General features: G+C 36.2%; 2 protein-coding genes across 6 annotated transcripts; both read right to left on the bottom strand.

Moving 5' to 3' along the window:
* Window positions 1-94: 94 nt before the first annotated feature.
* On the bottom strand, window positions 95-14,980 carry LOC114730169 (E3 ubiquitin-protein ligase PRT6). Of its 2 annotated transcripts, none has more exons than XM_028917201.1 (19): window positions 14,640-14,980; window positions 13,330-14,436; window positions 11,914-13,136; window positions 11,644-11,784; window positions 9,626-9,869; window positions 8,793-9,515; window positions 8,380-8,568; window positions 7,404-8,059; window positions 6,802-6,853; window positions 6,094-6,706; window positions 5,389-5,597; window positions 4,767-5,305; window positions 4,574-4,678; window positions 3,776-3,842; window positions 3,590-3,667; window positions 2,557-2,625; window positions 2,332-2,436; window positions 2,078-2,225; window positions 95-760 (listed from the first exon to the last, which is right to left on the bottom strand). In XM_028917201.1, exons 1-17 carry the CDS (start codon window positions 14,709-14,711, stop codon window positions 2,362-2,364), a joined length of 6,162 nt encoding a protein of 2,053 aa, XP_028773034.1. In that variant the 5' UTR covers window positions 14,712-14,980; the 3' UTR covers window positions 95-760; window positions 2,078-2,225; window positions 2,332-2,361. The 2 variants fall into 2 exon arrangements, with proteins under 2 accessions (XP_028773034.1, XP_028773035.1); XM_028917202.1 differs by having other exon boundaries at window positions 2,078-2,217.
* A 3,348-nt stretch (window positions 14,981-18,328) lies between these two features.
* Window positions 18,329-23,341, bottom strand: LOC114730148 (transcription factor AS1-like). 4 transcript variants are annotated; one of them, XM_028917173.1, is made up of 2 exons: window positions 23,091-23,341; window positions 18,329-19,717 (listed from the first exon to the last, which is right to left on the bottom strand). In XM_028917173.1, exon 2 carries the CDS (start codon window positions 19,659-19,661, stop codon window positions 18,588-18,590), a length of 1,074 nt encoding a protein of 357 aa, XP_028773006.1. In that variant the 5' UTR covers window positions 19,662-19,717; window positions 23,091-23,341; the 3' UTR covers window positions 18,329-18,587. The 4 variants fall into 4 exon arrangements, with proteins under 4 accessions (XP_028773006.1, XP_028773008.1, XP_028773007.1 ...); XM_028917175.1 differs by lacking the exon at window positions 23,091-23,341 and adding an exon at window positions 22,669-22,998; XM_028917174.1 differs by lacking the exon at window positions 23,091-23,341 and adding an exon at window positions 22,674-22,998.
* Window positions 23,342-26,940: the final 3,599 nt, after the last annotated feature.

The raw sequence follows: 26,940 nt of genomic DNA, 5'->3' as shown, positions 1-26,940 counted from the left end.
TTTGTCCATGACTCAAATTATCAACTTATTAGAGACTTCATAAATATTTATATTCAGTTGCAAATTCAGAAACACGAGCATTCTTCAATCTTAGCCATAAATAATTTATTCATCTGAAACAAAAAAAAATCATTCTCGTCACGCATTTTATTCTAACCAATCCGAAAAGATTACTAGAAAGCACAAAAATTACATACAAGCCTGTTGTTAAAATTGAAAGGGCATCCAACAACTGGCCCGCCATACATTCTTTCCCCTGAAAATATGAACACTTCAAAAAGACATCAGATTGAAGAGAGACCAGATTTTACTAATAGCCTGAAAGACTTCATTCCATGAAAAATAAATAAAAACAAAAAAGAGCCACAATATTGGCAGTGAAAATCAGACTTGATATACAAGGAGCACATGTAAATGGCATTCACAGTGTTTTTCCCAAACCCGGAAAGAGGGGATTGGTCAACAAAAACTCAACCCACAGAGGCAGCGGAAGCACAACGATACGGTTGTCTCAATCAACAAGCTAAACCACAGATGTGGCGGAATAAGCACATAATTCCACAGATTACCCTTCAAAGCAGTCGCTCCCCGCTAGTATTATATAATGATATGCTTATGTACACCCGTGCAGCTGCTTCATACAGCAGGAAAAACGCTTCCTGCTAAGTGAGCATAAACCAAACCTGTACAGTCGCATCCAGAGGCTAGAGTATACCACAGGAGCCAGGCTTTCAAACCTTCAAGCAGAAACTGTGTCAATCTGCAAATGGTAAGAGAGGAACTTTGTAATCTACAAGCATATAGAAATACACAACCCTGTTCCTCGAGTGACCAATAAATAGAAGCAATTACAAGGATATGTTCACACATTTCAGTCAATGTGGCCAGAAGCCCCATAAAAAACAAACCTAAAAGAGACTGGCTTTAAATGTTCTCAAAGAATTGAACATAAACGGAAAAAAAATTTCAGTTTCGGGCTGACTGTTAAATTTGATAACATAGTATGGAGGATAAATATACAACTCCATATGCCGCTGATACAAACAACATATCTTTAAAAGATCCCCATAATGTCCACTCAAAAAAAAAAAAAAAAAAAAAAAAGAAAAAAGACACTCATAATCTCATGTATCTGACATCAGCACAACACAAATCCGTACGAAAAACATTTGAACATTATTGTTGAAAACCAATTCAATTCAAGATCAAAGCTTTTTTACACATGAAATTTTCAGTTATAAAAATTTATTATAATTCATAATCTCTAACACACCAATGCAATAGCCCTCCGAGATTTTAACATAGCAAGCGAGAGGGTGAAGGACAGGGAGTTTGCACAATGAGGGACAGAAAGGACTGAACTGACCACTTTATCATTAAGATATGCTACGTTAAGCTATACGGCTTTTAGGGATGAATTTACGTTCTTTTAGCACTAGCAAGATTCCGACTTCTCTTAGCATTATAGATAAGGACCCAACAGGCTGACTGAGCAAGCCAATATCTCCAACTTTAGTATTTCACACGTCACCAAATTAACTCAAAAGCTTAAGCTCTAAAGTGAAGGCCGCTCATCGTTTATTATAAACTCTAACATTAACAACCATGACGAAAGCAATTATTTGACACATTATAAGATATTGGATTTGGATCAGGATCAGGATCAGGATCAGGGCAGGGGGCATATCAGGTAGACTGACAATGCTTTAAGCTGGACCAGCATTTCCGTTATCCCTTGCATAGGGTAACTCCCTTCACAAATTTCAATGAGATTCCCATATCCCCCAAAAAAAAAAAAACTCATGCGATAAATTTATATTGATAAAATTAACTAGAAAAAAATTACTACTAGACCACAGCAATTTAGATTTACTAGGTAAATGGGAGGTGAGGATGTAGCACAAGTCTGGTAATTATGGGCCTATTTAACATCAATTCTGACACGTTCTCCTTTACAATGCTTCCTTTCTTTCCTTAATAGAGGTATAAGCCAAATTAACGCCCATGAAGACATAATAGAAGTTCTCAATATAGCGAAGATATTGGAACTGCGTAAATCAAATACAGGCATGCTCACCTGAATGATCTGTACAGTTCTATCAAATGACAGCACGGAAGATGTTTGTATTCTTTCTCCTATCGAGGTGAGAATAACATCATATACTAGCATTTTCTAGAGCCACTTTCACCTTCCAAGAGATCTGCCAGCCACAATTCCTGCTTTCCTAAGGTCATCAATAGACAATGTAAGCCATGGCTCACCAAACAAGAAAGTAAATGTACACACACACACACACACACGGGGAAAGTGTGATGACTCTAAAGTCTGACCTTAAAATTAGAGCTCAAATAGAGTCAGAATTAAACCAAGAAGAAAGATCCAGTGGTAGTCTGGCCAAGAACCTTTGAACTTCGGTCCAGGCCATGAGAGGCAACCTAACAAAAAATAAACAATTATTTTAGATATTAATTAAGGAAGGCAGGGAGGCACTGCCCAAAAAAAAACAGAGAGAGAGAAGGAGGCAGTGAGGCCGTGGCATGGGGAAATCTAGTCACCATGTAGGCCAAAGCAGCATAACGTTCCTCATTCAGGTAAAGAGGCTTGCCTCGATGCATTTCAAAATCCTGCTAAGAAAAATAGAATAATGCAGTTAAAACAAATTGGGATGAGATACATTTTGGCTTCAAATCTTAGTATCATCTTGAATGCTTAAAAGTGCATTGTAGAAAGGCAACATGGCCTTATTTATTTTCAGAAAGACTTCGTTCAGGTTTCATTCATCTCTAGAGGCAACTAACCAAATAAATATGGATAACCCAAGCAGAATGAGTTTTTCCACTTTTCTGGTTCTTAAGAAGCCAACCCAACGTTAACAGACACATAAAAAATCTAGCAGAGTTCAAGTCAGCATTAAGAAAATGACCAAATGACCAGGTAGATCCAATACGCAAGGTCAATTAAGTAGTTGAGTGTGAAATGCATTATTAAGGTACTAAATTCAAATTAAAAATAGCATCCTCATCCGGTGAAGGGTAATTTCTCAGTTGAAGCTCTAGCTCCAGAACAAGATTTCTGGCCTAAAGCAAACTTCAAATTTGACACATATTGCAATTGTCCCACCATAGTATAATTGTCCTTGTACTAACAGAACACAGCAGATATGGCATCCAAATTTTCCTTAGTTTCTGATCTCCACTACTCTATATGTTACACCTTGAAAAAAAAAAAAACATTCCATTATGCAGCCAGTCATCAACATCCTTATTTGGAATCTTCTCCTTCTAGTAACTAAACAACACTAGATAGTGTACAGAAAATATTACAAAATACTGAACCCAACAAAGCCATAGTGTGCGAGATAACCGCATCCCCCAAAAAAGAAGAAAGAATTAAGAAACATGTTTAACACTACATAGTCATTCGGAAGTCCAATTACACATTACACATGGTAGGCAATGCTTGTTGAAACAAATTTTAAGAACCCTGGCAAACTTAATGGTATATAGAGCTAATTAATGATAGAAAACAAAAAGGAAAAAAGAAATAATCTTGTTCACGTCAATTAAAAAATGCCAAAGGACCAATTACCTCCTCTCCAAAAGCATCCAAGTAAGGAGAGGGCCAGGGAGCTTGACGTGCAGATCTTTGTAGTAGGATTGTTGTCCTCTGTACATAACGTCAACTCATTACAATGTCCCAAATAGCAAAAGATCAAAAAGAGCACGACCACCTATAGTTGGTCCGAGAGATAAAGTTGAGAAAGAAGCTGCATACCCTAATCAACAGAAAGACTCCAGTACCCGCTCCACAGGATATAGCATGTGTTTGGCAACCACTTTCCCTTGAAACATAATAAAACCAGAACGGTCAGATTCTCAGCTAATGGCCTTTTGGTACCATGATGAAAAGTATTCCTTTTCTTTTGTACAGAAATTAAGATACGCAATAAATATTATACTCGTTAGCACTACTTAATAGAAACAATTTTTCACCCCCAAATTCACTCTTCCCCTTCTATTTCTCTTTCCTTTCCAATCTATTTTGCAAGCTGAATGAGCCCTAAAAACACCCGCAAGAAGACTAATCAAACTTTCCTTTGAACTATAGTTATTAAAAAAAAAAATAATAACAACACATTTCGTTTTAATCCACCATCAAACATAATATAAATATCAACAGCAAGCATTTTGTCATAGGCAATACCACCAAAATGCATGATGATTGATGACTGAGTTCTCAAAGTCCATCAACCACAGAACAGAATTCCTTAACCATTAATAATGTTTAGATATAGTTGTTACAGGAGAAAGGACTACTCTATCCCGTCCTTTTCATTAACGATCTGTTTGAATGGGGGGATAACGAAGGGGATGGGTTGTGGGGGGGTGTTCCAGAGTTTAATTAACAACAGGCTGCCTAAAATTCTGTGACAGCATGATACTAAAATGAAATTGAATCTAAAATACACTATGAAGATAAGATCAAAGGGTTATTATGAAACCTTAAATGCTCACACGCATTTCAAAGCATAGAATTAATAAACGAAAAAAGATGAACTTCGTGAAAATAAACCTGCAGCAAGATTTCCAACTTGGGGAGCACAATCTACCACACAGCAGGCACAACGCAGGTTCATCAAGAAGAGATTTGCATTCAGGGCAGCGCTGTTTGATGCACCTGCAGAAGTATGGATGTCAGTTAAAATTTTGAATTTAACAGAATATAGCTCTTGTAAGACATGGAAAATATAATTAATCAAAACTACCTCTGCAGAAGATCCTGATAAACGTTTGGCAATCTCATCAATTCAAAGGGAATGGCAGGGGTCAAATACATGTTACGTTGAACCCCAGCTAGTTCAAATTCCTTGCAAAATTGATGACACCAAATAGAGACCGAGGATCTTGAAAATTCATCCTTCAGAACCACATCAAGGGCAGGAATCTTGAACATGTTCTCAAGCTCTTGTATTTTAGCAATCTCAAACATGTCAAGATTAGATCCAACCATTGTGTCATTTGCATAACTCCACGATCTATCTAATACATTGTCCTCATCACAAAATGGTGCTGGAATAGAAGAATATAGTACTTTCCACAACAGTGCACATCTACGCAAATAGGGGAAAGTGAACCTCCTAATTACATCTTTAACACCAGCAAGTGGGTTAAAATAGTTTGACACGAAATACTGCTGAGCACATCCAGATTCACCCATAACCTTGTATATGTCAGTGATCAGGCAATCGGCAACACCTAATTCACTTAATTTATGCTGGGTTCTGACACAATACAAAATAATAGCCTGCATCCAGATGAACCCGCATTACAAAATCAGCAGAATAACAGAAAATGCATAACATGAATAACTGAAGCAAGATGACCAACCTGCGTTACAGCTACCATGTAGAAAGCATGCACAATGGATAGCAAAGATTCTTCACATGACAAAAAGGGGGATGGAAGACAAAAGAGAATCCACATCAAGGTTGAAAAGGGGTCATGTGCAAGTACAGGATCAGAAGCTTGCCTCCAAAACAGAGTGTCGGAACTAGATAGGTCCCCTTCAATATGTTTTAGGATAGATAACATATCATCTGTGAACACACAGCAGTCATGGAACAGACAAATCAGTAGCAGACCCCCCAAAAAAACAAATTGAGCACCCAACAGTAAAGAAAGGAAAAACGGACAGATCTTGGGCATGCAGGAAATATAAATAAATAGTGATCCAGTTAACATTTATTTTTTGGCCAACGATCCAATTAACAAATTATCAATATCTATGTTCTCATGACGAAAACAAAATATGTAAATCTTTTGGCAGGGAATTAGGCCTAAAACTAGTTCATTTTAACACAATGGAAGAAAGGATTATTAAAATACAGTTTCCAACCGACCAAATTCCTATCAAATTAAAAGCGCAAAACATACAAGTCAGTCCCACCAGCTTTTCTTTGCAACTTCATATTTTAAATACTCAATCTGTTATAAAAATTGACTGAGCTGAAGTTGGATCAACATACAAGAATTTACGCGTCCAAATGGAACAGATAATATTCACATTTGAAAGCAATGTTACCAGAAGGTTACCTCTCTGAGACACCCCAGAACAAATAGATTCTGCAAAGAGTTGAAGACCTCTAAATCTTTGAAGCACATGAAGAGAACTCTTACTCCTTGACTTATGAGCCAGTTTCAACAGCAAGGATAATATAAATCCACTCGAAGACCTAAGTTCTTCATACATGGTACTAAGAGCATAGTTTGGAGTTAAGGAAGTCCTTCCACATCGTGCAGCAATCTCCATTGACATCAAGGAGTACTTAAGAGTGTCCCACATGAGCATTGAATGATTTAGTCTTGCAGATTTTGATGATTTATCTTGCTTGTTTGGCACATACATTTTAGCCAACATCCAAGAGAAATGCTCAAGATTTTGGCCTGCCTTATCACTCTGTCGCAAAGGAACAGCTTTCTGGAATTTGTCCTTCCCAACAGCAGTAGCAGCAGATTGCAAGATCTTCAAGGCTTGCCGAAGGCGGAGTGGATAAATCTCTTTAGTTGATGCAGCCACAGGATCTGTAGCAGGTAGTGAGCCCTTAATTAAACCTGTAGGCTGCTTCAAAGGCTTCTCTAAGTTTCCAGGTATACTAGGCAAGACACAGTTTACAAGCCTGCGGCATACAGGGCAGAGAAATTCACCCTGAAAAAAAAAAAAATTTCAAGTGTTTTGAAATCTGGTATGTTTCCAATAGAACCAATAAAATAACGATTATTGACCAAAACAAAGATGCATGCCTGGTCTGGGTCAACAATATGTCCTCCTTCAAAAACAATTCTTCTCACAGACCTGTCCAAGCAATGTAAACATAGGTCAAAGGCTTTGAATAACATTAAGACAAAAATTGCTTGAAAAAGAAAAGATCCACAGAAGCAGCTTTTAAATTGACCAATTTATTACATTTTAGTCATTTCTACATAAAAATCATACTATCCTGGGATCGCACAATCCATGATCGAAACCACACATAAATTGAGGGCAGAAAGTTTAGCCAGAATCACTGGCATCATAATGAACTGCTAAGTTGAGCCCAACAGTTTGCCATTTATGTTCACAACATCAATAGTAACTCATCCTGATAAGATCTCCTTTGATACAATCCAGCTTTAAAATTCATGCATGAAATCAATGTCAATAAGAGTTTTGAGATAACTTTTAAGTTTTTATTAAAATCTAAATAAATAAAGCACAAGGCTCAGTCCATGTCAAAGGTAATGAATTCAAAAGCATAATCCAATTTTAAAATTTTCAACATTATGCCACATATTAAAGCACAAAAGACTGCAAGGAAACAACATTAAAAGATGGCAGCTAATACAGAAAATTTGATGGAACTCACCTTTCCTTCAGTGAAGATAAATAACGGTCAAGGCATTGCTGATGTACCGCATGGCCACAGGAAGAAAGATGAAGCCCATCACAATCTGTTGGGCCAAATGAATTGTTTGCCATGTGCTGCAAAGTAGATTCCGCAGAAGCATTCTCACTATGAACATTTTCAGATGCTGAAGAGTTTTTTGACACGTCTCCTGCAATATCAGCTATATATTTTCCAAGCAAGACAGCTCCAGCATCTCTACCAATGTTCAGGCCCCCCCCTGAAGTAGAAATTTTATCATCATCATTCAATTCACCACAAATGGAGAAGTACATATCCTGTTCCAATGTCTCAAAAGTACATGGAATCTTCTCTTTTTCATCATAAGATGTATCAGGAAGCTGGATATTTCCCAAAGTTGGAAAATGATCCTTTACATGCTGCAAAAAGGCATTGACTTCACCATGCCGCCCACTGGAGACCAATTCATTGGCAGCATTCAAAACCAACTGGGCTAAGTGAGAAGATGAAGTTGACCCTGAAGTGCCTGGAGTCCAGTCCATTGCCAATGTATCTGTCGCCTTAGAGGTGGAAACAGGCATATGTTCTTTATCTGCCCGACGAAGTTGTGACCATGAAGGGGGGCCTCTATCAACAAAACTGACAAGCCTAGATTTCTTGTACATATAACCAATATGAAAGTATAAATTAGGTAAGAAGAAACAAATCAGGGAAAAATGAATTCCAAAAATGTGCAGTTCAACCTATGAAATAAAGAAGCTCCTAAGGAGTGATATGCATGTCTGATGCATGTTGTCGACTAATACAAGACACAACAGAACATTGCACAAAATTTTAAACCAAATATGGACACCTAAGATTTTGTCACGTTGCTGTGATTGCATCAGTGCAGTGTCACATCTCTTTGGAAGTGTCTATGCATAATAGAGTTCAACGAGCCAGAACAAATATTTGATCTGGTTCGCAGAAGTCATACCTGTAGAAGAATCAGAAAAGATATGGGAAGCTTCGAATTGTAATCATGGCAAAGAGAACAAACAACTTCGGTGGATTCTTCAGCATCAGGTCCAGTATCAAAGTCACCTTCATGATCAACTTGGGAAGTATCATCAACAGTGGAATCAACACTTGCCAAAAATTTTGATTGTTGAGCCCGCATCTTCTCCTGAATTGCAAACCAATAAACCAAGATCTCATTCAAAAGGTAGAGGCGATTAAATTGGCATAATTGAACATGTCCAGGTCAGCTTAACATAAAAGTATATCAAAATGAATGCTTTCGTCCACCCTGAATGCTACCCAACCAAGATTGTATTAAGGCGCATCAAGCAACACATCATTACTTTTTAATATTCTTGACCATAAAAGAATAATGCAACAGCATCCTACCAACATAGCAGCCTGCCTCTCCCGGGCTTTTGCCTTGCGTTTCTCACTATCGGAAGCTGAAACGGTGTCACTTGAGTCTCTAATTGGAAGGCATTGAGATACATGACTAACAACTTCAGGGGCAAGTTGCTGCAGTTTAGTCATGCATCTTTTGTCAATCTCGGCAAATTTCTTCAGCAAGTCTTCAATTAAAGCAGACAGGTTGCCACCACCTGCTTCTACAAAGTTGTCTACACCTTCCTTCCTGTGCAAACCCATCAAACTAACAAGAAGTGACAACAAGCTCTGTTCACCAACACCATAAACAGAGCTTTCATCAATAATTTCTCCAGACAAAGCTATTATGGGAATTTGTGTCTCATCATCAGATGTCTTGTCAGTAAATTCTTTCTGCTGAAGACAGATATCTAAGGATAGTGACAGTAAATGCAGTGCAGTTAGAAGAACAGCATCAGGAGCACGAGATTCAGCTGATTTGAAAGTAAAAACGGCATAATATAGAACTGCACGGATTATCTGTAGAACCACTTTACAAGTAGCTATCTTCGAAATCCCTTCCAGAGGAGGATAAATTTTTGTCCAACGGGGAAGCTGTGTGGTTAGTGCAGAGATGCTACGGAAGCGTAAATATCTTTCTTCCGCAACTTGTAAATCCTTCGAATTCCAACGAGGATGATACAAATCCAATTCTTCCCACAATGGCCATCGCAGGGAATACATGCCCTAAAAGGAAAGAAAAAGTCAAAGGCAAACACAGGGTAAATAAAAGAAGCACTTTCTCTCTCTCTCTCTCTCTCTCTCTCTCTGGGAAGAAGAAGAAATATCAACAAAACCTGATTAAAACCAGATGGATTAGAATATACAGCAACTGTATCCAAAATCTCTTGAAGCTGCTCAAACTTGGAGAGATCACGAGGAAGAGACTTCACCAACTGACTGTGAGTGGCATCTCCAATGGCTAACTTATAAATTAGTTCTCTTCTCAAGCTTTCAGAAGTGCTTAGCCCACAAAAGCGCCTTTCTTTCAATATCTGAATCAAAAGAGTGAGCATTTCCTGGACCAAAACTGGTTCATACCTGTAAAATAAATATCAATTCATTATGGACAATTTACATTGTAGATATTACAAAGCAACACTAAAGGAGTTAAATGAGTATAATGCTGACCAAACAGAAGTACAAATTCTCATGGAAAACTATATTTCTAATATCATACCGACCAAACAAAGTGGATTTGATGAGACTCATTTTCATTTAATATTGATTGTGTTGTCATAAATGGGAGAACCACAAGGCATCGTCAGTTAGTTAATGAATAAAAATTGCAAATGATATTCCATTAAAATTCCTATATAACTGAAAGTCATCCAGACAGGGCTAGAAGAACTCTGGGCAAAAAGAGGATATAAATCCCAAAGGCCCAGAAGCCCCCGCAAATTTTGCCAGGTAAAACTTTTATGGATATATTTTATCAGTACATAACCATACAATTATATTATCATAATCAAACGAGGAGCGGATGGAAGTAATCATCAGATGCTTCGGAAACACACTTGTAGTGTTATGCTTCTCTACTCAGTAAAACTTCAATTGCTGTTGCTTTCCTTAATTCCAGGTAAATTTGACATTAAACTATTAACTGTCTCCTATGTATAACGAGTCCAACTTTTTTCCAAAAAATATCTTAATTTCCACAGAAATGTGGGAGCAGCCAGTGGAGATAATAGTATTATACAATATGCAAGCATAACTTCTGTACGTGGACTGAAAAATATCCTAATTATTATTCTAACATTACTTATCTAAACATTAAGCAGCTTCAGGAAGTTTTGATGTGATACGAAGGAATTAAAGAGAATCAAAATGTAACCCAGAAGAATGATAAAGGAAACTTTTCCTTTTAGTTCCCTTTCCTTGTTTGGAATATTTAACTAATCATCTAAGGGACCAGTTAGCACATAGAATGGAAGGAATGAAGTACAAAATTGAATCAAAAAGGTGACTTTGAGGAGGAACAATGACTCTAAATGACCTACTTTAAAAAAGTTATTAAAAAGACAGATAGATACAATTGAATAATGATTACGAGGGACATAACAGATATTGCCAAAGAGCATGGAAAAGGATTCCCATTCCATCATCGTGAACAAACAAGGCGACAGCATTTTCCACTTAACAGTGAGCAGCACTAAGTATTTGACAAGGTGGGAAGAATGATGAGAGACTAATTTCAATCATCTGTTTGCAAAGGATGAATTATACTAGATGAACTTAAGACCCCATTTGGGAACACCGTGGCTTTCGGTCCAGCCAAATTTTACCAGACAAACATAAACGTGATTGATAAAATCTTTTTAAGCCACTTCTTCCGGTGCATTTTACTGGTCACATGTGCTATTGAAAATCACCTTGTGAGAAACTATAGAAACTGCTACAGCTGTCAAAAATACGAGATACCTAAGAAACCTTCAGCTTACTTAAGTTCTAACTATAACCCTTTCCTAATTCAGAACTATTATTCATTTACACTTGCAACACCTGCCTCTATAATTTTAAATACTCATGCTGTTTTATAAAAATATTACTAAATACTGTTGTTAAACAGAGTAAAGTTCACAGTTACTTTAAGCACATTTTTACAAAACCATGTTCTAACTGCTCAACATTAGTTTTTTCTTACCACCTTCAATGGACCACTACCAAATCGGGCAAGTTAGATAGAGTTTAATATTGAGGGGACATAAAGCAAAAGCAAAAACCTAAAAGTTCATCAGTAAATTGCTGACCCATTAGAGGGAAATCTACAGAAGACGTGGCAATAAAAAAGACATCATAAGAAACGAGAACATACTCGCTTGAACATTCAAGATTCAAGGATAGGTAGTTTGAAAGTCCAAAGCGCTCCAAAATTCTGCTGACATACAGATCTGGCGGAGCTAGTGCAGCACAACACTGAAGAAGAAATAGATCAAGCTCCAGCCCTTGTTCAGACCTGCAGAGGTAATGAACCGTAGTAAAGACCAGGACAAACTAGCCGAGGGAATAAAGAGGATTAACATAACACTGTAACGACTAAAAATCCTTGGATAAAATTAATAGCCATATAGAACAGTATACTAACCAGCGAACAGACCGATACCATTCACAAGATAAAAGAGCAGCATCTCCATTCTTCCTCCACATTCCAGCATGAACTTCAGCACAGAAAACCCTAATGCGCAAGGGATGTTCCATTATATAGGAAGAAAACCCGTAGGGATGACAGCTCCGTAAAGCATGTCCAAAGAAGTCAGTGTAGATTGTTGAAGATGAATGAGTAGAACAAGCATCAGACACATCTGGAATTGTAGATTCACCAAAATATCTTCTCAGTGACCTTTGTAGCAGCATGGAAAGTAGCCGATGTAACGGAATGTGCACAGAAATATCTTGTGAACTAACATCGTAGAAAATTTGTGGCCAATCAGACAAAGACAAAAAACGAAGGCCACCCAACTCTGCAGGAACATCTGTTTCCATTGCGCTATCATGGAAACCAGATGAAATATCAATATTATCTGACTCGGACTCACCATTCATTTTCAGTTTACTATCCTTCATTGCATGTTCACTGTTTTCCAGGTCAGACGCTAAGTAATCAGCGCATTGCTTACCATGATCTTCACCTGAGCTTGCAAGCCTACGAAAAATCTTACCCTTTCTAATATTGGATATTGTTCTCTTTAATGCTGAAAGATTGCTGTCATAGATGCTACCACTGTTTGGAGACGACATATGTAACCAAGTCTTATTTTCAATTTCCAACCAATTCTCAGTGGCCCCTAAACACTCACATATCAACCATGTGACAGAACGGGGAAGTTGCAGATGAGAAGAGGCATTAGATTTTATCTCAGAAGCCTTAGAAGAACAAGCAAAGGCATTATTCCGACCAGTCATACCACATGCAGAGCTATCCTGGGAAAGCCGCCCCACTTTTGAGTGTCGTAAATTATCTCCATCATCAGATTCCTGTTTATTTGAGCTCCAAATAATTTCATTGTCCAACTCTCCCTTACTAGCATCTGAAAAAGCCCCATCCACCAAAAGAGAATGAATATTAGCAATAGAGTGGCCTAAAACAAAAGGTAAATGGACATTCTCATTTTCTTCTTCTATATGTTGACCAGTTTCTCTTTTTTGAGGGTTCATCCCTTGTACAAAGGACAGGAGTCTCATCCAAGTTCTCGAGATATCTTGTTGATCATAGGTGACATATTTGGGAACCACCACATGGCTCATAACAAATCGAATATCTTCAACAACCCGTATAGTTGTCTCATACAAATTTCCCCACCTTGCAACCTGCAATGAAAATCTGTCTCTTTAAGTAAACATAATTTCACTGGGAAAAAAAAAAAGGACTTGGAAACATGATTGTACCACAGCAACAAATCTTAGTCATAAGATTCACCAACTTTGAGATCACAACATGCACCGGGCAATTCAATTTAAAAATAACAGACTCGGCCATTAATAACAACCACTAGCTCATCACCTGTAATCGGCCATCTTCTCCAGCACAAGACAAGAAAATGTCTTCCAAACATCCCAGAAGCATTGTAAGTAGGTTCATTTCCTTCACTAGACGAGGCGTAAGTGTGGGCACTGTAAGTATCTGCACAGAGAACGTAGATAGTAATGGATACCTCTTCAGAGGGAAGTCGCTGCACTCTTTTATAGCCTCACTTATAACAGTCGGATAGTAAGTGAGGAAAACTTTAGCAAACTCATACTTGAAAACAGGTTCCCCCAGCAATTTCAGGAGTAACTCGTGAAGTTTTCTTACAACAACATCAGTTAAAAACCTCTCAGCTCTCAACAGAATGGCAAGTAAGCCTGCTGAAGAGAATAACATCCTAGCAACAAAACCAAGCAAACTCTCACTATGCTTGCAAAATTCTAAAAGCGTATCAACCATTGCAAATGTTAGCTCATTAGCTGCCTTCTTTCTTTCAACAACAGCGTTGCTTGATCTAGAGTTTTCCTGACAGACAGTTTCTGCAAATGTTAGCTTGTCTTTCCAACAGCTGAAAAGAGAATTAAGCACAGGTTCCACAGAGTTCGCAAACTCCTCTGGAAGTGGTTGTATCTGCTCCGCACCCTTATGCTTTGAGCAGAATCCCTCACGCTTCCATGCTGTCACATCTCCACAATCACAACAACCGCCGCCTGTGTATATCACAAAGTAATCATGGCCTTCGTGATTCCCATTCTCAAAACAAGGTACACAGATTGCGCATGTTGGATCGTGTTCACATGTTCTGCACCTGTATGCTATGTCATTATGTCCCCAAACAGCCCCGCAAACACCACGTTGCCCAACGGACAGCTTGGAAAGGTTCCTCAGAGCTGCAGCGGGGTCACCCTCAAACATCAACCACTGTAACCAGTCCATGCTTTCATGGAACCTTTTCTTCATGGTTACACCCAATGAGGACTTTTTAGAGCCAAACTTAGAATCTTGCAGCGCTTCAGCCACTTCCTCGTCCGGAGGTAATATAACAGATACTAGTTCAGGTATCAATGACTTTTTATCCTTCATAAAATCAACGAGGAGAGGCTGATCCAGTTGATCCTCGGGAACTCCAAATTGAAGAAGCCTCTGTAGGTGGCAATAAAAGACATTGATATGCAAACCATAAAGAATCGATATTAACAAATTACTTCAAATAATAATATATAAAACCAATCATAAAATTATGGGCTACATTCACGAACGATAATTCAAACTACGAAGGGTTTAAAAGAAAACAAATAAGTCTACTGCTAGAGACCATCAAGGAGACGAGCACAAATGGGTGTTACCCGAATGATTCGATCTCGAGGCTTGAGAGGCTGGGACTCCGAAGGTGAGTCGATTTCCATGTTATCCACCATGATGGGGCGGCAGAACCGCAACAGCCAATCCACGCAACACAAACAGCGACCAAACCCAGAGCTTTCACTCCCCAGGTTTGCTTCCTCAGTAGGCGATAAAAGATTCAATTCCGACAAGAAATCACTAACACCGCCAGTGATTCTGAACCCTAATTAGATTTTCGTATCGCAATTATCTGAAAACTTCTTTGACTTTCATGCATCCACAAATCAATTGCTTCACGGAGTGCTTCTTCGTCGCTCTTCTAGGCTTTCAGCCCCCTCTGCTCCTGGAATAATCTATTTTGCACATAAGTAGAGCATATACGCTACACCATAGGCCTGTGTTTTGTGTCCGGCCAAAAAAAAAAAAGTCTGTGTTTTATGGGAGAAAGTTATAATACTGATCTTTTATCATTTAAAAAATTAAAGTGCTGCAAATATTTAAATATTTTGAATTTTGAATTTTCTGCTATTTTTATTTTTATTTTCATTATTTAGTTTATTTTAATTATTTATTTATTTTTATAGTTAGTGACTTAATAAGCAGTTATCCCACTCCCCTACTCCTCATTTCAGATCTTTTATTAGTATTATTTTATTTATTTTTTTGGTTTAGGTTATATTACCTCCGGTCCTTAATATAAGACCCTGTTTGATTTTTATTTTGGTTTAAATAAAAGATCCAATCCATTTTGTCTATCATATTTACTCAATTTTTTTCAAGATAATCCTTCTAATAATTATAGTTTTAGTCAATACACTTGATTAATAAGGATATTTTAGGAAAGACAACACCTATTTAGGACAAATAACTAGCTCAACTTATTTTCTTAATCTCCTCAAATTAGTTAACTGGCTCTTATAATTAGGACCGGAGGTAGTAAAACATTATTAGGATAGCATTATACAATTGATGTTACAGATTTATTCTCTTTCAACTTTCTCCTCTCTTTTTCTATTCTTTTCTAATTTTTTCTCTTCTCTATTCAATTTCTTAATTTTTATTCTTATTTCACATGGTCAAGCTATTCATTAGAAATATGGGAAGAGAAAAGAGGAGTAAAAAGAGTTTTTTGGGTACAAAAATAAAAAGGAGTTAGGAGAGAAATGTGGCGGCTCATTTTATAATCCAAAGAAAAACATGGTTTGGTTGCCCAGGTTGATAGGGCCACAAAAAAAAAAAAAGTTAATATGTACAGTTATTATCTTTATTTACGACAATCAATTTTTTATCCTGGTAAAAAAAATCAATTTTTTATTTATTTGAAATAAATTACTAAAACTTTAAAATACCGAGTTATTTCAGTTTTAAATTCTAACTGGACCAAAAAAAATTAATTTAATGTATAAGAATACTTCTAGAAATTATTTGAGTTGGGATAAAAAACATATTACTACCTTTTTGTTTTGGCCAAAGAAGATATATCTCTTGATGGCGAAAAAAGAGAGAAAATATATCTCTACTTATATATGACAATTATATATTTTAATTGAATGTTCTTTTGGTTTTTGTCCATGACAAATGTATTTTTTAATACTTCAATTAGTCTTTTATTATTCAAAAGATAATTCACAATTTTTCCTTCAGTACAAAAAAAGAGGTTATTTCTTTTACTCTTTAAAATAAATTACCAAAGATAAGAATTGGTGTGTTGCTAATGTTAGGTTATTTTTATATGGACATTAATAGCGAGTTGATGGAACAGAATGGGATCAGGACAACCCCATCTCAATCTTGTCCTGATAATCAGGATGAGACAGTTTTTCTGTCTTGTGTCCCATCCCCATCTTATTCTTTTTTTTAACTTTTTTAATTTAAAAACTAACTATACATGAAGTATAAGAATTTATAGCAAAAACTATACAAAGAAAACAGATAAAAATAAGAAAATAATGGTAAAGAAAAATGGTTTTTTTTGTAATATTGAGAAACAAAAAATAAACAAACTTAAAATGCTCACAACAAATAATATCACGTAAGCATACAAAATAACTCATGAACAAATGAAAAAAAATAACAATTGATAAATATCATTATCAAAATACTATTACAATGATAAATAAAATAAATTTATAATAATTAAAAAAAAGATAATATATTAAGATGGGACTTGAGACAAGAAAACTTTCAGGGTAAGACTATCCGGTTCTAAAATGACTGAGGCAGGAAGGGGACGGAACGTTGAGACGGGACACAATTAAAAACCCCTAGAGATTGACATGTTAATGTCAGTCATACATATAGTAAAACTTAAAATTTTGCTAATTATTTAGCTGAAACCTTCTACATTATGGATGTTCTTGATCAGCCTTCAGATCTTTATTGAGAAAAGGAGATTGATTAGGGAAGTTATTTTAACGTGATGTACTGCTTATGCTTCTTTTGAAGCTCTGAACCGTAGTTTCTATTAAAAAAAAAAACTTAATAAAAGATGTAACAATGTGACATCCCATCCCATTAGTAATATTACTTATTTTAGAAGCTTAAGGGAGTAACAAGAAATAGGAAAAACTAATCCTCAATTGCTTATAATTCTATCAAGTTTTGAAAACAGAAGAACAGCAGAGAATTTCCTCCCCGGCCTTCTGCTGCTACTTGCATTATTTGCTTGTATAAACAATTAAATCCCACCACCCCACGATGATACCTTACCTTTCTCGTCTCCTTTCTCCTTCCTCCCTTCCCTGTTCAAGTTTCCCAACATATTCCCCCCAGCCCTTAATATCTTGACTCTCTGTATTACTTTCTTCTTTTCGATTAACAAAATTCTCAAGAGATCTCGAAAGTAATTTTCTGGCTTGCAAAGCCCCTGCATTGGAGACACATTATAACTAATCTTCTGTACATCCAGAGTAATGCTTTTTCTGTCACAAGGTAATACATAATCCCCAGCAATAAAAAGAAACCGGAGGCCTCTATGCTGTGCTAAATGTCTTCAGGAGGTAATGGGTTTTGTCTTGTCCCGGAAAGAAACTCAAGACCTCGTTCGCACAGGGCAGATTGGTTTTGGAGCACACAAAATGAACAGAGAACGCCACGAACCTGCTCTTCAACGACGGACGGGCTATCATAATCGTGTCGAGGCTCAGGAAGTGTTTGGGATACGCCCAAACGCATTAATACAAACATAAAATTACTTTTAATTTGATTTTTACTCAACCACTCTCTCATTTAAATAGAGAATGTGATCTTCGCTCTCTTATTCGATGGAGCTCATCCTTTGAAACTAGAGTCCATCCGGTCAGCCGCCTCACCGATCAACGCTGGTAAAGCCACTTTTAACGCTCGTTCAATCTCACGATCGCACAGTCTGGGCGAAATATAATTGTCATCAGGGTCCTCACATGAAATTCTCCCAGCCATGTTTTGTTCAATACTTACAAGCATGGCAGTGGATGGTTCTAAGCTTAACGCAAACAAATATATCAATCCACTTGAACCAATCGACAAGCGAGCATGATACTCTATTAGCATTATACTCCAACATGCAAGTTATTTGAGGTTTCAACGCGTCAGAAAGCGTCCTCGCTTCTCCCAATTATCCAAACCTCTAGGAACCATCTTCTTAGCTCCAACAAAACATTTTTCTATCAAGTCTGGATATTAGTCACCAAAGCAGAAACTGACAAGTCAACATGCCATCACACTCTTCCGGAGGACAAGTTATTCATACAAATTTGTTGTCACGACCAAGTTTGTATTCGCGACGACGGATGCAAAACCATGCCTCCTACATCAACCAATACCCTCATAGTCGTATTAACCAATAACCTCATAGTCGTGTAAAATAAGTAGGACAAACGGTAGTACAATTTCTGCGAGAATAGACACAAAATCGAAACAACATAGAAGCAAACACAGTTTAAATTTCATGTTCCAAGAGGATGGAGTCTTCATCTTCCATTTTGCTCAGCAAGCCTGGTTCTGCACCCCATCTGCTCCAGAAACTTATTAAGCTTTGAGTGCTTTGCAGCCCATTGCTCAGCCAACTTCTGCTCCTTGGTTTCTGCATCTCTTCTCAGTCCAGCTAGCTGCTCCCGGTACTCAGCCTCAATTCTATCCAAAGCAGCCTTCTCTTCTTCCCGGAGAGCTTTAATCTTCACCTCAATCTCTTCCATCTTCTCCCGCCTCCGACATGCCTTCTCTGACTCCAACTGCAACTCCACCCGCCTTAACCTCCATGCTGCTTCTTTCCGATGGGATGACAATGCCCTATGCCCCTCTTCCAACTCTTTACAGCACTCAATTAGCTCAGGTAGTAGCAGGTTATCACCAAAAGCCGGATTAGTTCCGTGAGGTGTTACATTCCCCATAACAAGAGAAGCATTCTCTGGCGCTCTCTCAGGTTGTAGCCATTGAAAAGGAGGTGGTGCAGCTACAGCTGAGGAAGAGAGACTTAGCGTCACAGAAGGGGAAGGTGGCCTAATAGTTGTAGAGTTATTTGGGTTTGAAAGCCATGGAGGAAGCATAGCTGACGCAGGAGCTGATGCATCAGTGTGAATAAAAGCTCCATTTGAAGCAGCCATAAGGTAGGATGGAGAAGGGCGTTCTTTCACCAGCTTCTCAGCAAAAGTCTCAAGTATATGATCGTATTTAGTGTCGTCAATTGGGTCAACTGTTTTATTGATTTCTTTCTTTTCCCTCTGCTGCTTCTCTTTAAATACTTCCCACCACTTACCTAACCTCTTAGCAGTGCGACCTGGGACTTCTGCAGCAATTTTCTTCCATTTGTTGCCGTGCTTTGCTTGGAGTCGGATGACAAGTCGTTGTTCTTCTTCAGTGAGAGATCCCTTCTTGATGCCAGGCTTGAGATAGTTCTTCCACCTTTCTAAGCAGGATTTGGCATCCCTGTTAAGGGGCGTGTTCATGCGCTGGGACACAAGATTCCATTCCCTAGGACCATACTGTTTGACATAAGCACGTAATAATGCGTCCTCCTCAGCTCTCCAACGTTGCCTCTCCTTCATTTCCAAGTGCAAATCCCACTGCCCATTTCTTTAAACTTGAACTCTTCATCATGTATCTGCAAAATGTATGATAAATTTAAGACGTAACTATGCTAGAAATACAGCAAAAAATAAAAGTATCGCGAGCATAACAACTAAGCAAATCACAACCAAATTTTTTGCTACATGATGCTCCCCTTTGTCCCTATTGTAGGAGCCCTTCTAGTAAGAATTTTTGGTCCTTCTTGTAAGACTGTTTGATAGTTTCAATGAATACTAAATATGTTTTTCTATATATGCCCACATTTAATGAGGTTAGTGACAGAATAAAAATTAATATAATGTTAGAATTTAGAGTAATTTATGAAAGTAATATTGGGAATCACTTGAATTTTATAACAAACTTAATGCTTTTAACTGTTTTTACTGATATGTATGAATTTTTAGAATAAGGACCAAAGTAAGTATATCCCAAAATAGCACAAGGAAAGATACCATTTCTGCAGAAGCTATAGTTTGACAGGACTAAAAATTCAAAATCTAATGAGGATTATATTTCCAAAAATACATATCTAAATGACAAAAATTGTCTAGATGCAGAAGCTTGGAACAAGAACTGCACCAATAATTGTACTAGATTTTCCCCTAATTCAAACGAAAACCTAATCATGCAATTGAAAATGACAGTTAAACCGGCAAAAAAATCAACATACTGAATCTAAAGCTACAAGGATAAAATCTAACCAAAAGAAAGAAGACAGACATAACATCCTTGCCTGTCCCATTAAATAATCTACTGGGATTGCACCGCAGCAATACAAATCAAGTGTTCACATACAAGTATTTATAAGGCCAAATATATCAGAAGATTCAATTTCGAACAGGCTACAAAGCCTACACAATGATAATTCAATAAAGCACCAAATAAATACAAATCATGTATGCAAAATAAACAATAAGAGAAAATGCACGCAATTAAAAAAGAAAGAACACACAAACAAGAAATCAATGTCCCAAAGCAATTCCATTCCGTCAGCCCAACTACCAGTCATTATTGGAAATCCAGCAAATGATATGCCAATCTGCCTTGAGCAAATTTGTAAAAACTTGTTTAAGATCATATGCATTTCTTACCCCAATAACAAATTGATATCCCTTTCAAGAGTGAGATGTACACCTTGTAATGAACTCAAATACATGATTTTTAGACTCACTTGCCCTTGCATACTGGGTCTTTCTTATTCGAAAATCTACAGTCAAATTCTATTAAAAAAAAGGGAAGGTTCTAAATTGTTGGAAAAGAAATTATACTAACATTACCCTCCCAATACTTTCAAAGTAGACAAAAAGCGTAACCATTAATAATCGAGTAATTTTGGAAAATAATAGACATCTTTGGTCTCCCACTAGAAAATAGGAAGTCCGAAGAAATGAAAAGCTAATCAGTTTCCCCAACCTATTGTTACCTAATGAATTGATTATTCATTATAAATATTACGCATTAAGGGGAGCAAAAAAATTTTCATACTAAATATTTATTAGTTTTACCGTGTTTTGAAAAAAAAAAAAAAAAAAAACGATACAAATGCCTGAGCAAAAACTCAAAAAATGCATAGAACAGAAAAAAAAATTGCCATGCAATCATACAATAACCAAGACAAAGTCGTTATAATATAATTCTTATAGGATTAGAGCATAACTTGTTGCAATTTTTTGGAGTGAAATAAAATTTGGCAACATGTTCTTCAAAATCAAACGGTGAATATTCTTTTAATCTTTTGTCGTTCCTGCATTGATAATTCAAATTCAAATTAAGTGATTTTTTTTAACCAGGAAATCAAGTGCTAAATCAAGCCATATCAATAATCTGCAATAGCACATTATAAAACTTATGGGCGCACGTGTAGGGAAGATTCCTTTTCACCATAAATATGTTAACCCCCTAAACTACACTGCAGAAGATTGCTTTGACACGGACAAACATCATAACAAAAGAAGATATTAACATGCACAAATGTAAAAGTCGCGCATCACACATCATAATTCGAAGAGTAAACGTGCTATGCACGTCTACATACAATTTTGCCAAAAAATGAAGTCTTCCAACTTCACCATAAATATAGGTGATGAATTTGAATTTAATTTTTCTCCACCCGCAAAAATACAAACTTTCCATAACATAAACAATACGGGACAATCAAGTATATCGATAAAAGCTCTGAAGTTCAACAGGAAAGCAAGGAGTCAAGGACGGTCTCGAGATATTCAAGATAACTACAATAAATTGTACAAATAATAATAGTATGAAAACCCAAAGATAGTCGAAGAGTGATGAGCATGTACGATATAGCGTCTTTGATGATTAGTAATAAAATTTCATCGACAGATAACGAACAGGCGCAAGTAAGAATCAGCACTACCAGCTCAAATCAAACAACAAAGAGATTCAGACTCGGAAAACATTACATTCAAAACAAGCAAAGTAATCCCGCATCAATGGCACGGAGATGCAAAAAAGAAAGGCTTCAAATCGTGAGGGGCTTCGTACTCAGGGAATCCGAGGAAATTTTTAAAGACTCAAACCAAAATCAATGCTACTATAAACAACCAAAGCAATCTAAGAGGGCTTAAGAAAGATATTTCAGCACGCACTAGCCAGGTATACACCGACAAGAGAACGACAGCATTGACTTCACTAGCAAATTTAAACGACCCCAACTTTTCAAGTTTAACTAAAAACAATACGAAGAAAAAATCCCGGAAACAAATCTCGGCTACAATCTAAGATTTTAGATTGAAGGAATGGAGAAGCAGACAAATGTTGCCGGTTGCTACCCACCCTCCGGAAAGGATGAAATTGAAAAAAAAAAAAAAAAAGATAAGAGAAAAAGAGACATTTCTTTTGTATTTTAAGCACCACCCATATACTGGTCCTAAATGGCAAAGAATCTTCATTCTTTACAGCAACCAAAAGTCGAAACAAACCTTAGATGCTCAAAAACAGAAGAGAAAAAGTTAGTCCGAAAACCTTACACTCACTCTCTAACAACTTAGCAACAACTGGGTTCGTCTCCGACGCATCTCCTGCTAGATGAAACAGAGAGCAGCTGGCCTCTTAAAAACAGAGGAGGAAAAATGCAATGTATCTCAAAAAAAAAAAAAAGATAAACCCCCTCAAATGAGTCCTAGAGAGAGAAATATTCCCAGCTATGAAGAAGAGACAGGGAGAGCGCTGGGGAGAAAAAAAGCATGGACCATGGAGAGAGAAACTAGGGGATGGGTGGGATTAGACCAGACTAGACGAAAGAGAAAAAGAGATCTGACAGTGAGCGAAAAAGAAGGGCACGCGAATTGGAATAGGAATAGGAATTGGAATGCAAGACAAATAAATAAAATTAATAATAATAAATAAATGAGAAGAAGCGAAGAAGATGAACGGAGTATGCTTACGTCGTGAGGGGAATTTGCTAGCGTAAGCTTCATTTCCATTGCACTTGTTTCCACCTCCTTCCTCCTCCCCTCCTTCCTCTTCTTTCCCCAGGAACAGTTACTGTCCGAATTACTGTGCAATAATTCTGTGCAAGGTAAGGCCCCGTAAAATAGAGGAAAATCGAGCCGTGAAAACGAAAGGCGTTATGGTGCAAATTGCGAAGTGCTTCAGCGATTAGAGTGGCAGAGATTTGCAGAACGTGTGAGAGAGAGAGAGAGAGAGAGAGCATTAATGTGGCAGAGACGTACGTCGGTTTCAGCGCTAAAAAAGCGACACTCTCCTTCGTCGCGCGGCTTTTAGTAACAATAAAATCGCTGACGTCACGTGTTTTCCGGTTCAGATAAGACAGCGCAGTGGAACTAGGCCGGTTGGCGTTGCGCTGGGAGGCCAGATAATGACAAATCATAATCATAATTACTACAACTCGGATATTAATTTCAGCAGATCAAGGTGCATCGGCACACTAACTATTTGCTGCTATGTATTTATCACCCAATATATTTTGTAATGTTTTGAAGTATTTTTTTAAAATATGTTTAATATCTTGAAATATTTTTATTATTTAGATACACAAAAAAATATTTTTAGATACTATATGCATCTAAAAAAATATTTTATGATATTACATGAATTAAGAAATACTTTAAAATATTATATGTACTTAAAAAATTATTTTACTGTGTTAGATGAATTACAAAATATTTTAGAATGTTGAATAAATCAGAAAAAAATTTTGGGTGTTGGATGCGCATTAAACTATTTCAATATCTATGATAAAATTGCAGCTAAAGAGTCGGTTTAAAACATTAAAAAAAATTAATTAACTTGATTATCTGTAATAAATATTGAGAATCGTTCGGCACATATTCATATGGATGTTCGTATGGATTGATTTTGTTAAAATGTGATACTGCCCTTTATATTTAATATAGGGGTTAGTTGACAAATTTAAATATATTAAAAACATTAGTTAAGTTTGTTATATATGATGAATAGGTGTTTTTTTTTCTAGAATATCCTTACTAATCAAGTGTATTGGCTAGAATTACTATTATTACAGGACTATCTTAAAAAAAAGATAAATATGAGAGATAAAATAAATTGAAATATTATATTTAGAATCAAAATAAAAGTCAAATAAGCTTTTATAGTAAGGACGGAAGTAGTATTTATCACTCTTATTGAAGGGATTTTATTGTTCTTATTTTGAATTATTAAAAATATTGTTCTTATTTTGAATTATTATAAGAAATTTAAAAATGGTTTTATATATATGTTAATAAAAAACATAATCAATTTAATTTGGACCAACTAATGAGATAGTATTCTCATCGTTTAAATAAGTAATCTAAGACTTTTTTTTTGGCCAACATTAAGGGTTAGATTTTTTTTTTCATATGATTATTTGATTAAATCATATTCAAATTTTATCAGTTATATTTAGAGCTAACCTTTTAAAAGATATTTTCTGAATTGTAATCCTGATATAAATGGTTAGGAAGAATCTATTTTTACCCCCAACATTCAAAAACAATTTTTAGTAGATGAAACTAGTAGATTAGTGCAGACAAAAGTTGGAGAAAAGTCCCTCATAAAAAATGAGTAAGATCGATTAAAATTTTTGTTTAAAAAAATATTCAAATTTAATAGCTAACGGTCTTTGAAATTAGACTGCGGGGGCTAAAATGTATAGTAGGAGACTTTTTAAAGGTAATAAATTAAATTTCATAAAAAAAAAGGTAATAAATTAAAAAATAGAGAGAGGGAGATGAATGATGATTAGGGGGGAGGCAGGGGGGAGGTGGGACTGGAGTCCGGGTTTCGCGGCACAACAGGACGAGGGCTTGATGGAGACGCGGCCTGCCTGCTGCCTCCCCTTCCCCCCCTTCAGTGATACGTAACATCAGCCCTTTGTCCTCTTTTTTGCTTTTCTATTCACTTTACCGCTGTCACAACCCTGCACAGCAACATTAATACCAAACACCCCCCCGCCAAAAAATACCCAAAAAAGAAAAAAAATACTCCTCCGATCCTTATTATAAGACCCCATTTAACTTTTTATTTGGTCCTAATTATAAGACCTCAATCCATTTTGTCTCTTATATTTATACATTTTTTTCAAGATAATCCTTCTAATAACGATAGTTTTAGCCAATATACTTAATTAGCAAGGATATTTTAGGAATGACAACACTTATTTATTATAAATAACCAACTTAACTTACTTCCTTAATCTCCTCAAATAAATCAATTGAGTCTTATAATTAAGACCGGAGGAGTATTTTTCTATATACAAATAAACTTATTGACCCCTCCTGCCTTTCGCACTAGACCGGTCCTTCCTTGTTTTACATGCTCTCTAGTTTCCTCCCGCTTGCCTTGCTTACGTGCCTACGAGTTATGGAGTTTGGATTTAAATTATATCACTTTCGATCTTAATTATAAAAATCAGTTAATTAATTTAAAGAGATTAAAAAAATAAATTAAATTAGTTATTTATTCTAAACAGGTGTTGTCTTTACTAAAATATCTTTACTAATTAAATGTATTAACTAGAACTATCAATATTAAAAAGGCTACTTTGAAAAAAATGTATAAATATGAGAGATAAAGTGGATTGGGGTCTTATATTTATGACCAAAATAAAAGTCAAATAAAATCTTATATTAAGGACCGGAGATAGTATGTCACATTCAAGGAGTGTTTGGGTAAGAATAAAATCATGATTTCAAAAGTGCTTTTACGGTATACGAAGTAAATTTATTGAGGAATTTGTCTCGATTTATAAAAAGTGTTTCTGAAAAGTGATTATGGGGTTACTTAAACACCTCCTCAGTGTTAAAATATTGCAAGAAATAACATATTACTCTTACCTCTGCCTTTTAATATAAAACGTTGTTTGATTTTTTTTGTCCTAAATATAAGAATCTAATTTACTTTGTCTTTTATATTTATCTATTGTTTTCTAAGATAACCCTTCTAATTATACTAGTTCTAACCAATAAATTTGATTAGTAAAGATATTTTTAAAAAAATAATACGTATTTATTAATTAGATTATAATAAGAAATAGTATTATTACAACTATTATTCCCTCCACTTCGTCCCTGAAAAAAAAGGAATCTTGTAGATTAACGAAATGAAATGCCTCTCCACAGTTACCAGGAACAGCACTCTATGACACAGAATAGGATAGGATCCCGTTTGGTGCCTTGATCCTTTTGGCAGGCTGAGGAGAAATCTCTCCGCACTCCATTTTCATCCTCGCAACAGAAGCCTCTCTCCCATTGACCATTTGACCTCCTGAGGCGATAGCGAGGCTCTGCTGGAAAACTTTGTAGAATGTCCAAAATGCCCCGACACCAGCAACTGATCTGCCTATCTGGTGCTTGCTGGGAATTACCCGTATTTGTTATTTCAAATAAAACTATCTTGGGAGAATTATAATGAGATCCCAAACAAAAAAAATAATTAAAAAAAATCTCAAAAGCTATCGTTCTTTACTATAAAACTTGTTATTGTAGGCTGTTGAGGTTGTTATTAGGACTTTTTAGTAATTACTTTTCTTTTGTGAGACTTGATTGGAATTCTCTCAACTATCTTTTCCATTGGTAATGGTAATCAACATATAAATATAATTAATCGTTTTTTAATTATAAATACAGAAAGTTATTATCAATACATAACAAAATATCAGTAAAAAAATAATCAGTTTTATTGGGACATTATGATCATTTAATCTCCCATCTCTGTTATTATCTTAACATTTTCGTCTTATCAAATATAGTATAGTAGTTCAGGACAAAATGC

The sequence above is a fragment of the Neltuma alba genome, unplaced genomic scaffold (assembly GCF_004799145.2).
Source record: "Neltuma alba isolate B1F8T4 unplaced genomic scaffold, ASM479914v2 tig00012714_pilon, whole genome shotgun sequence".
In the NCBI taxonomy this organism is placed as follows: Eukaryota; Viridiplantae; Streptophyta; class Magnoliopsida; order Fabales; family Fabaceae; genus Neltuma; species Neltuma alba.
This window is presented reverse-complemented; position numbering and strand designations above follow the sequence as displayed.

Coding starts and splice junctions, on each gene's coding strand:
- LOC114730169 (XM_028917201.1), bottom strand. CDS start 14,711: ATGGTGGATAACATGGAAATCGACTCACCTTCGGAGTCCCAGCCTCTC. Junction 6,854..7,403: donor TTATCTTCACTGAAGGAAAG/GTGAGTTCCATC, acceptor TTGCTTGGACAG/GTCTGTGAGAAGAATTGTTT. Junction 3,668..3,775: donor GAGTCTTTCTGTTGATTAGG/GTATGCAGCTTC, acceptor CGTTATGTACAG/AGGACAACAATCCTACTACA.
- LOC114730148 (XM_028917173.1), bottom strand. CDS start 19,661: ATGAAGGAGAGGCAACGTTGGAGAGCTGAGGAGGACGCATTATTACGT.